The sequence below is a fragment of the Schistocerca gregaria genome, chromosome 6, assembly GCF_023897955.1.
Source record: "Schistocerca gregaria isolate iqSchGreg1 chromosome 6, iqSchGreg1.2, whole genome shotgun sequence".
Classification (NCBI taxonomy): Eukaryota; Metazoa; Arthropoda; class Insecta; order Orthoptera; family Acrididae; genus Schistocerca; species Schistocerca gregaria.
In genome coordinates this window covers 369,755,624-369,770,417 of record NC_064925.1, presented here as the reverse complement: position 1 = coordinate 369,770,417, position 14,794 = coordinate 369,755,624, and the positions used below count along the sequence as shown (strand labels likewise).

The following is a 14,794-nucleotide window of genomic DNA, read 5'->3' as shown; positions in this document are numbered from 1 at the left end:
AAACCCTAGCCCTTGGACTCCACAGTGAGCTTTCGCACCAGACGCACAGTTCTAACGCACCAAAAAACCAAACAAGTGAACTATACTAAACATTATAATGCCTGTTAGAAGCTGATCTGGCCGGCCGGAGTGGCCGAGATTTCTAGGCGCTTCAGTCCGGAACCACGCGGCTGCTACGGTCGCAGGTTCGAATCCTGCCTCGGGCATGGATGTGTGTGATGTCCTTAGGTTAGTTAGGTTTAAGTAGTTCTAAGTTCTAGGGGACTGATGACCTCAGATGTTAATTCCCATATTGCTCAGAGCCATTTAGAAGCTGATCTCGGGGAATATCAGCGAGGCAGTGCTACACCAACGACTTATCTTCGAAGACAGGCTGTGGTATCGATAGCAACGCATAGTTTCAAAGGTTGGCACTACCACGAGACACAGACGACAGCGCCCTCTAGCCGGTGCCGTACAGTTCTACGAGCTCCGCGGCTGCTTCAGCCCATTTCATCAGGTGCAGCCAGCCAGGAAACTTCGTTTCAGTTTGCTCTCCATACGACGGGTCAAAGACTTCGCATCCGTACAAAGTTACGTATTCTTTCTCGCAACAGTAAACCATTTTTACTCACTGCAGTACCGACGTAATTTTCCTGCTCCTCCACCTACCCACGCACCGCCTTCTAGGCGGAATACAAAACAGGCACACCTACGTTCATATATTTGTAGATTTAGATAAAGTTTTTGATAACATTGATTGGAATTTACGCTTTGAAATTTTGAAAGTAGCAGGAATAAAATGCGGGGATCGAGATGTTACTTACTACTTTTACATATACCAGACTACAGTTATAACAGTCTAAGAACACCAAAGGGAAGAAGCACTTCAGAAAGAAATGGGACAGGGTCGTAGCCTATCCCCAGTGTTATTCAATCCGTACAATGAGCAAGCTGTAAGGGTGTATATATACTGCATGCCCATCCTACGGGAGTCGTCAGGCGCATTTTGCCTGCTGTTTCAGTAGATATTTGAAAATTTCGATTTGTAAAACTTGCAGCTAGAGTCAGCCCAAACACGTACTGCTCACCGCGTCTTTCATGCAACGCCCAGTATTAAATGGAAAGAAGCAGTGTCTTTTCTCCCACAAACAAAATCATTTTTGAAGTGGAATTTTAAGTGTTCATTCGATAAAGAGGTCCCAAATTAACCTCCTGCGATATTCTTTTTTTCCCTATGTATAACAAGGGACAGTAAAGCACGAAGAGTAACTGGTACTGCAGCAGCGACAGCACAGCGCCACCACAGCCCTCTCCTACCGCTGCCGCCATGCAGCACCACTGCTCAGTCGCTGCTGGAACATGTTATTCTTCGTGTTTTACTATCCCTGTTAATAAATATGGAGAAAATGAATATTGCACTAGACTAATGTGTGACCACTCTGTCGAATGGGAACGTAAAATTCCGCTTTAAAAATGATTTTGTTTGTAAAGAGAATCAAACCGATGCTTTTCTGTTATCGCATGAAAGACGTGATAGCAGTAATTGTTTGGGCTGACTCCAGTCACACATCGCAAAAACGAAACTGCAAGTATGTGCAGAAACATCAGAGAAGATGCGTGTGATGACTCTTAGGTGGGAAACCCAGTGTACATTAACGTTAATTCCCTGTGGAGAGCGCTAATATACAGTTTTAATGGCACTTTTTCCCCCTCCCAAAAACCTCTCCTACATTCAATGTTTTCTTCTTCCTCTCTTCTGTGCATTTTTTCTTGTTTCCTTCCCTTTGGGCGTTTGTTGAAATTGCTGTTTTCTGATTATTTTCTCTGTATTTTTTCCTGTCTGTAATGTGGAGATGTTCGGTTTCCTGAGGTCTTCCGTGGTTTCCTTTACCCAAGTAGTTTTCACGGTAATAATTGTCACTGTGTAGAAAATTTTCTTGGTCGTTCTATCTTCATTCATCCTCTGTATGTGTCCGTAGTAGTTTGTCCTTCTTTTCATGACATTGTTTTCAATGATCTGTTTCTGTTCGTATGGTTCTTTTGTTGGTATCTTTATCCAGATCCTCTCATTCTGAACTAGCTTGTAGGTCTTCCTCAAAATTTTCCTCTCTTGTTTTTCCATCTCCTTAATGTTTGTTCTTCCTTCGGTTACTGTTGTTCCTGAGGGCCGGACGGAGTGGCCGAGCGATTCTAGGCGCTTCAGCCTGGAAACGCGCGACCGCAGGTTCGAATCCTGCCTCGGGCATGGATGTGTATGATGTCCTTAGGTTAGTTAGGTTTAAGTAGTTCTACGTTCTAGGGGACTAATGACCTCCGATGTTAAGTCCCATAGTGCTCAGAGCCATTTTTTGTTCCTGAGGCATACAAGGCCTATGGTAAGACTGGTGTACTGTAGCGTCGTAGTTTGGCACTGATGGAAATACTTCTTTTGTTGTAATGTTTCCCCATGTAAGTTTATATGCTTTTTTCGTGTAGTGTGTCTAGAACTTCTTTGGCCGCTTTTCTGTTACTCGTTATGATGGCTGTATCATCGGCAACGACCAGACATTTTTATGTTGACAATTGTATCTATACCCCATTGACTCTTTCGTCTCATGTCTTGATTATTTTCTTCAAAATCGTATTAAACTGAATGGGTGACAACCCGTCTCCCTGCCTCAATTCTGTTTTGCTTTCGAATGGTTCAGAGATCTCCCCCATAAACTTCACTTTGGATGTTGTATTCTTTAATGTTCCCTGGACTAGCTTTCTGGTGTTGTTGCCCACCTTCATTTCTTCCAGTGTGTTAAAGAGTTTCTCTAGCTATGGAGTCGTTGGCCTTCTTGAAGTCGACGAATGTTGTTATTGTGATCCTTGACGTTCTAGTTGTCAATATTGTCCACTGGCACCCAGAAATGTTAATATATTTCACAAATCGCTTTTTTACCGAGCAAACACCTTTACGCTGCATATTAAAAATTTAGTCCTCAACCGGTGTTCGAGAATTACCTCATCAGCAGCAAAAATGTGAATTTTAAGATGTCATATATATTGTGTGTCCATAAATAAAGTCCAGCTACTCACATAGGTCCAGTATTGGTCGTAACTGTCGTATGGCAGCGAAAATTGGTAGATATGCTAATGCATTAATGCGGAACCGATTTACGCTGGAAAAAATAGTTCCAATTTTGTTCGCCAGGTGCACATCTAACGCTGTGAGTGCAAGAAACACATACACAAATGTTTCCATATATAATGGATTCGGAACGGGACTTCGGCAGAAAAGGTCAAACAAATGAGAAACTCATAATGTTGGTTTTATTATTAACCGCCGCTTGTACAATCTGTGCAATTTTCAGCGTAAAACGTACGCCTCCCCGTAGAATTTCAATGAACGTTGAACCAGTTCCTTCTGACAAACGTAACATTAACTAAGCTGTGTATATACTGCCTACGTCCATGTGGTCAATGCTACTGTAACGTCACGTTGCTTCAAATAATTTCCTTTAATTGTCTGGTATGTTGCATGTGTTTTATAACTATTTTTTGTGTATCGATCCTGACGATTGGCTCGTTTTCGAACACCAGTTACAGAATAAATACGTAGTATACAGTTTAAAGGGTTTTGCTTGGGGGGGAAAAAAAATTACATTTGTGACCTATATGACGGCATTCGGAGGAAGTATAAAATCCTATTCACCACTATACTGGTGAAGCAGAGACAACCAGGAAGCTAAAATTCGCCCGCATCTCGTGGTCGTGCGGTAGCGTTCTCGCTTCCCACGCCCGGGTTCCCGGGTTCGAGTTCCGGCGGGGTCAGGGATTTTCTCGTGATGGCTGGGTGTTGTGTCATGTCCTTAGGTTAGTTAGGTTTAAGTAGTTCTAAGTTCTAGGGGACTGATGACAATAGATGATAAGTCCCACAGTGCTCAGAGCCATTTGAACCATTTGAAGCTAAAGTTCGTTCTGGCCAGGCTCATCTCACGAATGTAATCACTAACTTACAGAAAATAATTCAGGAGCAGAAAGCTAGAACGAAAGGCGATGGTATACAGGGTGTCCGAAACTTCCCAGTACCCCTTTCGACTCCGTGCAGTTGACGAAATACATTAAAAAAAAAGTTTTGCATTAACCCAGTTCCCAGAACTCCTACAGATACACGTTGACTGTAATATTGTATCACATACACAATTCCTTTGTTCAGATATGTCAGTAAACCCGCGCAAAGACGTAAACAACCATGCATGAGCATCGCGTATTACACGGAGGAGGGTCCGACAGCTGATCAGTGCCAGTCATTCCATCAGGAAGGAGGTGTTGTCAGTAGTTCAACCATGCCTAGACGGTCAATACCGCGGTTCGATCGCGTCCGCATTGTTACTTTGTTCCAGGAAGGGCTCTCAACATTGGAAGTGTCCAGGCGTCTCGGAGTGAATCAAAGCCACGTTGTTCGGACATGGAGGAGATACAGAGAGACAGGAACTGTCGATGGCAAGCCTCGCTCAGGCTGCCCAAGGGCTACTACTGCAGCGGATAACCGCTACCTACGGATTATGGCTAGGAGGAACCCTGACAGCAACGCCACCATGTTGAATAATGCTTTTCGTGCAGCCACAGGACATCATGTTACAACTCAAACGGGGCGAAATAGGCTGCATGATGCGCAACTTCACTCCCGACGTCCATGGCGAGGCCCATCTTTGCAACCACGACACCATGCAGCTCGTGGCCCAACAACATGCCGAGAGAACAGCTCAGGACTTGCATCACGTTCTCTTCACCAGTGAGTATCGCATGTGCCTTCAACCAGACAATCGTCAAAGACGTGTTTGGAGGCGACGCGGTCAGGCTGAACGCCGTAGCCACACGGTCCAGCAAGGTGGAGGTTCCCTGATGTTTTGGGGTGGCATTATGTGGGGCCAACGTACGCCGCTGGTGGTCATGGAAGGCGTCGCAACGGCTGTACAAGAAGTGCATACCATCCTCCGACCAATAGTACAACCGTATCGACAGCATATTGGCGAGGCATTCGTTTTCATGGACAATTCGCGACCCCGTCGTGCACATCTTGTGAATGACTTCCTTCAGGATAACGACAGCGCTCGACTAGAGTGGCCAGCATGTCCTCAGGCATGAACCCTAGCGGACATGCCTAGAATAGATTGAAAAGGGCTGTTTATGGACGACGTGACCCACCAACCACACTGAGGGATCTACGCCGAATTTCCGTTGAGGAGTGGGCAATCTGGACCAACGGTGTCTTCTTCTTGAACTTGCGGATAGTATGCCACGACTAATACAAACGTGCATCAATGCGAGAGGACGTGCTACAGGGTGTTAGAGGTACCGGTGTGTACAGCAGTCTGGTCCACCACCTCTAAAGATCTCGCTGTATGGTGCTACAACATGCTATGTGTGGTTTCTATGAGCAATAAAAAAAGGGCGGAAATGATCTTTAAGTTGATCTCAATTCCAGTTTTCTGTACGTGTTGCGGAACTCGCGGAACCGAGGTGATGCAAAACTTTTTTTGGTGTGTGTAATATATTTGTTGTATACTTCCCTTGAAGCTGACGAAAAGCCCTGTTGTCCATATTCTATCGCTTTGTTTCAGTTGTGAAGCCATGACTGGTGTGAGCGGATATACTTGCGCCGTAGAGGAGCGATTAGTGGCTTGTGTGCTAGTGCACGAACGTCAACGGACAGGGCGAGCAGTGACAGAGGATAACAAATGCATTCAGAGATCGGTCTGATAAGACCCCGGTGCGTAATATTACCAGGCTTGATAGGGGAGAAAAATGATTTTGTTTCTGTTGGTGTCAGAGACAAGCCGCGAAGTGAGCGTAAGAAAACGCCAGAGGAAATTGTGCCGTCGTCGTCGTCGTTCAATCAGTTGAGCACTCTCTCCAATGGGATCCATCCGCAAAAGAGCGCCTGAAAATCGAATACCGCGCTCATCAGTGAATGATCACACACTGCTGCGGTGGGGCCATGCGGCCCCGCGAAATTTTGATTCGATTGAATGTTTGCAACACTGTAGCACTGCAAGTCTCACGCCAGTACCTTTCAGACAATTTGCTCTGAGCTGTTCAACAGAGTTGTGTTCAAAGTAGGAAAGTTTGTGACCGTACATCAGTTTTCCTTTCTGATGTAGACTGACCCCCCACTTAGCGAGTACGAGAATTTTTTTTTTTTTTTTTAACGAAGCATTTTCTTCTACATTTGATAAAAGTCTACAGCTAATCCTTGATGAAGTAGTGAGCCATTTCTGTTACGACGGATGTTGAGAGCTTGGTGTGCGTTATACAGTGGCCCACGAAAACCGGCCCCGGGTACTAGAGTACTCATTGTCACCCGATAACTTTCATCCATTGTTTCGAAGCTGTTGCGACTATGTTTTGTACTGCCAGTATTTCCTTGTTATCTAATATCTACATGTTATCTATCTGCTCGTGGTGGGCAAAAATTCGTGCGCAATTTGCGAGCAGTCACTACTCGGGGCCGGTTTTTCGTGCGCCTCCCTGAAGAATACCACTGTAATGTCTTCATTCAGCTTTTTTGAAGGCGTGTTCACGGTGAAATAGTAATAAATATTAAGTTTCTAAAAGTTTCTTTCATTTTCAATGTCCTAATTTTGAAATAAGAAACTGGGTCCTGATGATCCAATGGTACCAATAGTGCAAAAGAACATTATACCATCTTCTGTGTCTGCAGCTCTTATTTTCTTTCCACGTTTGCAGGTAAATTATAGTATTTGGGGTCCGCCTTTTCGCAAACACACTGCGTTTTTCTTTTTACACAAACATGCTTTAGCATCTCTGTGCCATCATGAATGGGTTTTTGTTTATTGAAAGCGTAAAAAGTGAACATATTTCCGTTTGTAACTGATTTAACAAAGTGAGGCCTAAGGAAAGTTTTTTGACACGCCAAAATCACGCTTTTTCTCCAAAATCAAGGAATGTGTTAACCCGCCGATGACATTCGCATTTATATCGTTTTGTTTGCAGATAACAAGCTATCAGTGCAGGACACCTTACAGTTGATCCTGCAAAACCATATAATGTAATATCACGGTAAGATGCAAAACTAACGAAACTTTCTTTAGTCCTACTTTGTTAAATCAGTTACGTCCTAAAATATGTTCACTTTTTACAGTTTTCAATAAACTAAAACCCACTGATGACGGCACAGTGACGCTGAAACATGCCTGGGTAAAAGAAAACACAGTGTGGTTGGAAAAACGCGGAAGCCATTTCCTTTAATTCATTATACCAGTTGTTTGCTTTTGTGGTCTTCAGTCCAAAGACTGGTCTGATGCAGCTCTCCATGCTACTCTATCCAGTGCAATTCTCTGTATCTTCTAGCAATTACTGCAACCCACATCCTTCTGAATCTGCTTAGTGTAGTCATCTCTTGGTCTCCCTCTACGATTTTTATCCTCCACACTGCCCTCCAATATTAAATTGGTGATCCCTTGATGCCTCAGAACATGTCCTACCAACCGATCCCTTCTTCTTGTCAAGTTGTGCCACAAACTTCTCTTCTCCCCAATCCTATTCAATACTTACTCATTAGTTATGTGATCTACCCATCTAATCTTCAGCATTCTTCTGTAGCACCACATTTCGAAAGCTTCTATTCTCTTCTTGTCTAAACTGTTTGTCATCCAAGTTTCACTTCCATACATATCTACATTCAACACAAATACTTTCAGAAAAGACTTCCCGACACTTAAATCTATACTCGATGTTAACAAATTTCTCTTCTTCAGAAACTCTTTTCTTGCTCTTACCAGTGTACATTTCGTAACCTCTCTACTTTAGCAATTATCAGTTATTTTGCTACCAAAATAGCAAAACTCATCTAGTACTTTAAGTGTATTGTTTCCTAATCTAATTCCTCAGCATCACGTGACTGATTCGACTACATTCCATTATCCTCGTTTTGCTTTTGTTGACGTTTATCTTACATCCTCCTTTCATGACACTGTCCATTCCGTTCTCAACTGCTCTTCGAAATCCTTTGCTGTCTCTGACAGAATTACAATGCCATCTGCATACGTCAAAGTTATTATTTCTTCTCCCTGGACTTTAATTTCAACTCCAAATATTTCTTTTGTACAGATTGAACAACTTTGATGATAGGCTACAACCCTGTCTCACTCCAAACTGCTGACCGGTTTCGTGATTGAAAAAGATTTGAGAAAGAATTTAGACCGACGTCTATGATTCAATGGTCTGACAAATGGGGCAGCGAGCTGCAGCCTAAAGTCTTCTCTCGTTCAACCGCGTTATTTTCTTAATCTGTTACATTTCTGTTACACGATAAATAGCGCAAACTCAAGGCTGCCAATTCAACGAACTATCTAGGAATTACAATTACGAACAACTTAAGGTGAAACGATGACACAGAAAATGTTATGAGGAAGGCAAAACAAAGACTGCGTATTATTGGCAGAACACTTACAATATGCAACAGGTATACTACAGCCACTGCCTGCATTATGCGTGACCGTCCTCTGTTACAGTAATGTTGTGCGGAATGGAATATTTACCGTATAGGACAGACGGAGGTCACCAAAAACATTCAAAGAAGGGCAGCGTGTTTGTATTATTGCGAAATAGGGGAGAGAGTGCCATGGGTATGATATGCGAGCTAGGGCGGCAATAATTAAAACAAAGGCGACTTTCGTTGTGGCGAAATTTTTTTCTGCGAAATTTCAATTTCCAGCATTCTCCACTGAATGCGAAAACGTTTTGTTGACATCCACTTACAAATGGTTCAAATGGCTCTGAGCACTATCGGACTTGACATTTTAGGTCATCAGTCCCCTAGAACTTAGAACTACTTAAACCTAACTAACCTAAGGACATCACACACATCCATGCCCGAGGCAGGATTCGAACCTGAGACCGTAGTGGTCGCGCAGTCCCAGACTGAAGCGGCTAGAACCGCTCGGCCACACCGGCCAGTCATCCACTTACACAGGAAGAAGCTGCAATGTACATAGTAGTACTGTAATAATAGTGCTACCTGTAGTTGGACTATATCCTCAAGACATACTGCAATGAGAGAGGATTATAAAAAGAAAAAGGCAACCATTTCCAGAAGCCCTGTTTGGTTTTCGGAACACTGCATTTAGACTGTTGTACGATAATGATGATCCTCTCTTATTCGCAGCCACAGTGATTTGGGGGGCTTCGTTCCCGTGTGCACTCAAACTGGTCCCTGAATTCGATACCATCCAGTCTAGTTGGTGCGCTCAGGAACAGGCTTCAAGTTAGGGTCGCCTTTATTCTGCGGTACACCAAGAAAGTATGTGGTAGATGCAAATCCATACATCCTTCCAGTGAGGCTAGAAGAAATCAAGTTTTCCCCGCGTTCTAATGTGCAAAAGGTTATTTAAACTTTTTCGTAAAAGGTCTAAGCGTAAGATATTTAGTTGGTTAAAAAGACTCTTCTGGTCTTGTGTTCAACAATGGTTCCTCAGAGCCTACTTTTATCTTTCAGATATAGGCTAGTTTACTCAAGCTGAACATCCAATGTCCATAGCACTCGTAACTGTATTCCACAGTTCTGTTAGTAAACCGCGAACTTCCTAATTACATCAGCACCCCAAGCTCGAACTGCTCACAACTACTCCATACTTGATTTCTGAACTGGAATTTTTCGTTCTCAACAGCCCCTCATCTCCTCTCTTAATCGAAGACGCATCTCCTGTCTTCCGTGGCGAATCTTAAGTGCCAGCTGTTTTGCTGTAACTTATATAATAGCTTTTGGACGTTTTCTCACGAAGAAAGCTAATGTTATCTTCCCGTCGACAGTGATGTTACTAAAGTCGGACTTGGGAATGAGGACGGTAATCGGCCACAAGCGTTTCGAACCAGCCTTCCCAGCATTCGGTTTAAGTAATTTAAAGAAACCACAGAAACTTAAATGTGGGTAGTCGGAAATGAATTTTAAGCCCTCGGTCAAATACGAGTCCAAAGCCGATATAAATCATTAAAGAGAGAGGTAAAATTATGGAGAATATTACAGTATTCTTTCAATATATAGCACAGGCTTGGATTTATTGGGGCAGTTCTGCTGAAATGTCAGCTATGCCCAGGAAAGCGAATAGAAGTGCGATTGAATCTGGACTACTACTCCTGTGTTGTTAACACATTGGTCTGAAGGATGACGCCGAAGCAATTATTAGAAAAGTGGCTAGGCTCGCACAGGTCAATAAAAACCATGCGAAAACTGTATAGTGATGCTCGGGGGTACGAGTTACAACGGGATCTATTTGAAAATAGGCGACTTGGCGACTTACTGAAAAGCCATTTTGTGCAGTTTTAGAGAATTAACATTATAGTTGCACAGTACCACAATTCTGTCTCCATCATATAATTGGGATATACGACGACAATACGAAAAGAGAGAAGGTTGCAATGCGTAAAATGCAAAATTTGATCGGTAATCAGGAGTCCAAAGTTAAAGATCAGGGCCACCTGGGTAGCTTCGCTTTACTACGGAGGCATAAAGGTGGTCGCTTTGCCCTCGTCCCATAAGCATATGAAACAGGACAGAGAGCAACTAATTTCGACACGAAGTACCCTCTGCCATCCACTGTACAGTGCGGAGCTTACGAGTAAACATAACGGTAACAAGAACGCTCAAATTTCCGATAAACGGTGACATGTTTCCAGGAACAGTACCATATTATTTCGAATACAGAGCGCAATTGGCTAATAGCTTTTAATACCTATTTTTTAAAAAAGTTTAAGACCGTTACAGCGATACGGTATGTATTTGGTAAATAACTGAGTTTAGTTTAATTACTGGAACTATCCCGAGTCTGAACGCTGTTCTGTACAAACATTTACTTGCGACTGGGACACGCTGCTTATTGATCCAAAGTGAAATGCGCCCGTCCGTGCGATAGCATGTATCAACAGCTGGGACAGGTGGCCTTGTTCAGACCACGTCGGCTCATCATCGCCAGTACACACTCCAGTCTAAATCTTCCGTTCGTTTTCCGGTACGCCAGCTGAATGCAGCGAATAACGTGTTGTACGAAACTTTTGTTGCGTGGACTCTCCGGCCGTCGAGCTCAGATTCACAACAGTGGGTGACCCAGCGCAGAAGAAGAACGTCAAACTTTTCCATTACAGTGACACTTTATGCTGATATGTACACTGAAGGATTGAGAAAGGCAGCGGACAAAGCTTGACAGGGCATCGAATACAATCGTCGAGCCAGCTAACGGAAGAATATTTCAAAGCAGTGTTCAAACCACTCACTGACGGAGGAAATGAACTAGTGTAGGTACCACCACCTCTTACCGCATCAAATATATCAGCCCAGTTGGCAAGTAAAATTTAGTCTACTGGCACAAAAAATAACCACAGTTATCCAAAATGTGCTACTTACGAACTGCCTATCCTTTAACTGAAATATCCATTCTTTCTAAGAATGAAGAGAGGTGAGTAGTGTCCTAACAGACATTATGGTGATCATCATCATCATCATCGACAATAACAACTTTTTAAGTATTACTACCGCGTCTATGAATGGGTAAAACCCCTCTACATTGGGGAGAAATCCTGCGATTCCCTAAGACTCCTCAAGAAAATAAACAGCTGTTCACGTTCCTGAAATTGTATACAGCACCTAGCGCACAGGAAATTAGTGATAAGTTTGTAGTTCGTTGTTATAGCATGATTTACTATTCCAACTAAGTGATCGTTGTTGTAGCTGCGAGTATATTGTATCTGCTAGCTTGAAGCAGTCACATTTCTCCTACTTCACACCCCTCTGCAAAAAGCTCTGAGGCTGTGAAACTAAATTCCGCGCCTGCTTGTAAGCATTGCACACGGGCAATGTAACCTTCCATCGGTCTTGGTCACACTTCGGTGCCGAATTACTACCCTCCTTCCTTCAACAGCCCGCGGACAACCGAGTATTAAAGAGGGAGGAACTATACGTCACGTAATTTCGGCGAGTTAATCAGCCTGAAGCGACGGCATCATTCTTGGTTGCTTAATGAAAGCGGTCGCTACGGCCGGAAAACGCACGGAATCGTTTCATCTGCAATATATATCGCCAGTTATGCCGATGCCATCAAATCGCATTCACCTGCGACTGCCGCTCAGATAGCTCGAAACGAGGTATCAATCAGGTTGCGGATCTGAAGGTGCTCGTCACTAATTCTCCGGCTAAGTGACAGCAAACTGCGGAGCTATTCCATAAATTACTTTGCCGTAAGGGGGCTATCAATGTACCGGCCAAATGGCAACAGCGCGAGTACAGCTTTATACCCTTCTCTTTCCAGCCCCCACCCACTACTGCGCTGCACTCCTCTTTTATGGTCCGATAAAAAAAGGCAGAGCTTTTTTATACATAAAAACTCCCAAGTTATGTCCATGTGTATAAAATGAAAAAAAGTTGCTCACAATTATAGGCGTACAGCTACTCAAGAAATTTTGTGTGTTTTGTAATTAGTATTTGGAATAACTTTCTGCCAAAACGAATTCCAACGTCTCATTATCTAAGATCCTTAGATAATTCTAAACAAGTGGGGAAAAGTATCACACAGACGTTACTCCCTGGTGTATACGATGCAATCACAATGCTTTTGTAATACATTATAAATCCTCCCATGTTACGATATGTTTTGCCCTTATTATGACACACGGAAAATTTGTGGATTAGGAGAGCAGTGGGGTTACTCCACGATCTGTGTGCTATGCGCCTATAGTCCTATTAAAACATGCTGTCACCTCGAAGAGTGGGGGACGAAAAAAAGTAGTTGTCCAGAACATCCGATTAAGTTTGCTCAAACACGACAGGAATATCGCGCGAAATTACGTATATGATAAAGCAAGACTTCAGCCACGCTAACAAATTACGGGAATTTGTAAAACGACTTGTTTCCATTACGGTGCTGTTTTCTACAAAATCTTCACAATATGCGAATAAAAGTACAGTGCAATTAGCACTAATGCCTCAGTTCGAAGGTCACTCTATATCGAAACGACTCTCTGCGCTATGAAAATAGACTACACTCTCGACAGAATGTATCATTACCCGTCTGGTTGTCTTATAAAACTGAAGTACTTTGTATTGAAAAGGAAAATTATTCGCATCGCATGTACAAGACGGTTATTTGCTATTTGCTCCCGTACACTAATTACCATCAGGCTCTGCCAATTGCAGTAGAAGCCAAGCAATGAAGATATTATTCTATTTGCTTTGCCTCTACGAAACGTTATCATCGACGTGTCCTGTGATATGCAGTATCCCAATATTTAAGCACACACATTGCGGGCCTGAATCTACCTCGTTCCAAGGTCGTCTTCATAACTACATCGCCTATGTGAGCGAGCTGTTACGTTATTTTGAAAACATACTTAATGAAACGACAAAATAATGTGATCATGAAATAAATTTGCAAATAGATATAAAATTAATTCCATAATTAAATATAAATACTATAATTATTTACATTTATAAATAATTAATCTACTATATTAAAACTTTCTAAAATTTACATAAATAAATGAAAATGTTATAACATTTAATAACTTAAAAGTAATTCGAATAGTCAACATTCTTACCTCTCCATGATCATCACTTCTTCCTTCTGGCGTATTTTCGGGTAGAAAATATAAACGTAAGCTCGCTAGCACTTGTTCGCTATTTTTGTCCATCCACAACAACTGTAATTCTCCAATACTCATTAAATCAGAATCACTCCATAACTTCACAAAGAAAAAATCACTTAGGGCTAAAATCCTGCACTTTCCGTTTTTGTTATATTTAAACGCTTTATAGAACGTATAGGGGCCGTGGTGTCCGCAAGGTGCACCGATTAACTGAAATTAAAGACATGACATGTATTATAATCAATTTGTACCGCCCTCGTATTCGAATTCATAGACGCACTTCCCATAGATCCATTCATGACTTTGAACGGTTCAGTAGATGTCAATATATCTAATAAACACACTATTAAAATGATTCAATCTCTTCAAAAATATTATTAGATACTAATACTTGTCTAATAGTCCCTCTAAAATAATTTACGTACCTGTATCTTATTGTTATCCATTATAAAATCGTAAGAAATCACTGAGCTCATACACAGCACACCACTTGCACATCAGTCTACTTTGTATTTACTCTAATTATGTGACGTCACCGATACTGTGTTTCCTACCCATGATGCTCTGATACAGGAAAGAAAATAATGGCGGATTATTGTCCATATGGTGTTGTAGTGTAGTTTCCTCATACCTGTACTTTTGTTTCTTCGTTTGTTACTGTTTTTTGAGTTGATATACTTTGCAGGAGACAAGTTCGTTATCAGCTTATACCATCTGTATCACTAAATGCATGCAAACATGGCGTGTTTAAGTGAAAATGTTTGTTCGAAGTAAAAAAGCCCACGGAAATGAAAATTTAGGTGATTGATTTTTAACGGTAATTGCAACTAAAACAAAGTGTCAATTTATTTTCTACTAATAATAGTTACAGAATTTAAAAATTTGATGTGTTGACTGCTGTTCAGGTTAGCTCAACCGTTTTAAATGTGAATCGCAAAAGCAGTCCCTTTAAATGAAAATGTGTAACCTGCGTTGGAATTACCTTCCAAAACGAGTGTGTTTATTATCTAAGATTAGACGTATGTTTGTGTGGTTTAAAATATATACATTCGTAGGTAACAGACCACATTCCAGTGATGAATGCATGTTACAAAAAAATATTTTCAGTAAAAATATTGGGTACGGAATACGGTTGCTCCAAGAACATGTATCTAACATTTATACGATGATAACTATGTGTTACAACACG

At 42.0% G+C, this 14,794-nt stretch overlaps 1 protein-coding gene across 1 annotated transcript in view; it reads right to left on the bottom strand.

Annotated features, from left to right (window-relative positions):
- Window positions 1-14,191, bottom strand: part of LOC126277994 (AT-rich interactive domain-containing protein 5B-like) — a 771,607-nt gene extending 757,416 nt beyond the window's left edge. Inside the window, exons 1-2 of the mRNA XM_049977668.1 lie at window positions 14,031-14,191; window positions 13,558-13,815 (exon numbers count right to left, since the gene is read on the bottom strand). Of these exons, the coding sequence (XP_049833625.1) occupies window positions 13,558-13,815; window positions 14,031-14,081 (309 nt within the window). The 5' untranslated portion in view covers window positions 14,082-14,191. The remainder of the gene's footprint in view (window positions 1-13,557; window positions 13,816-14,030) is intronic.
- Window positions 14,192-14,794: the final 603 nt, after the last annotated feature.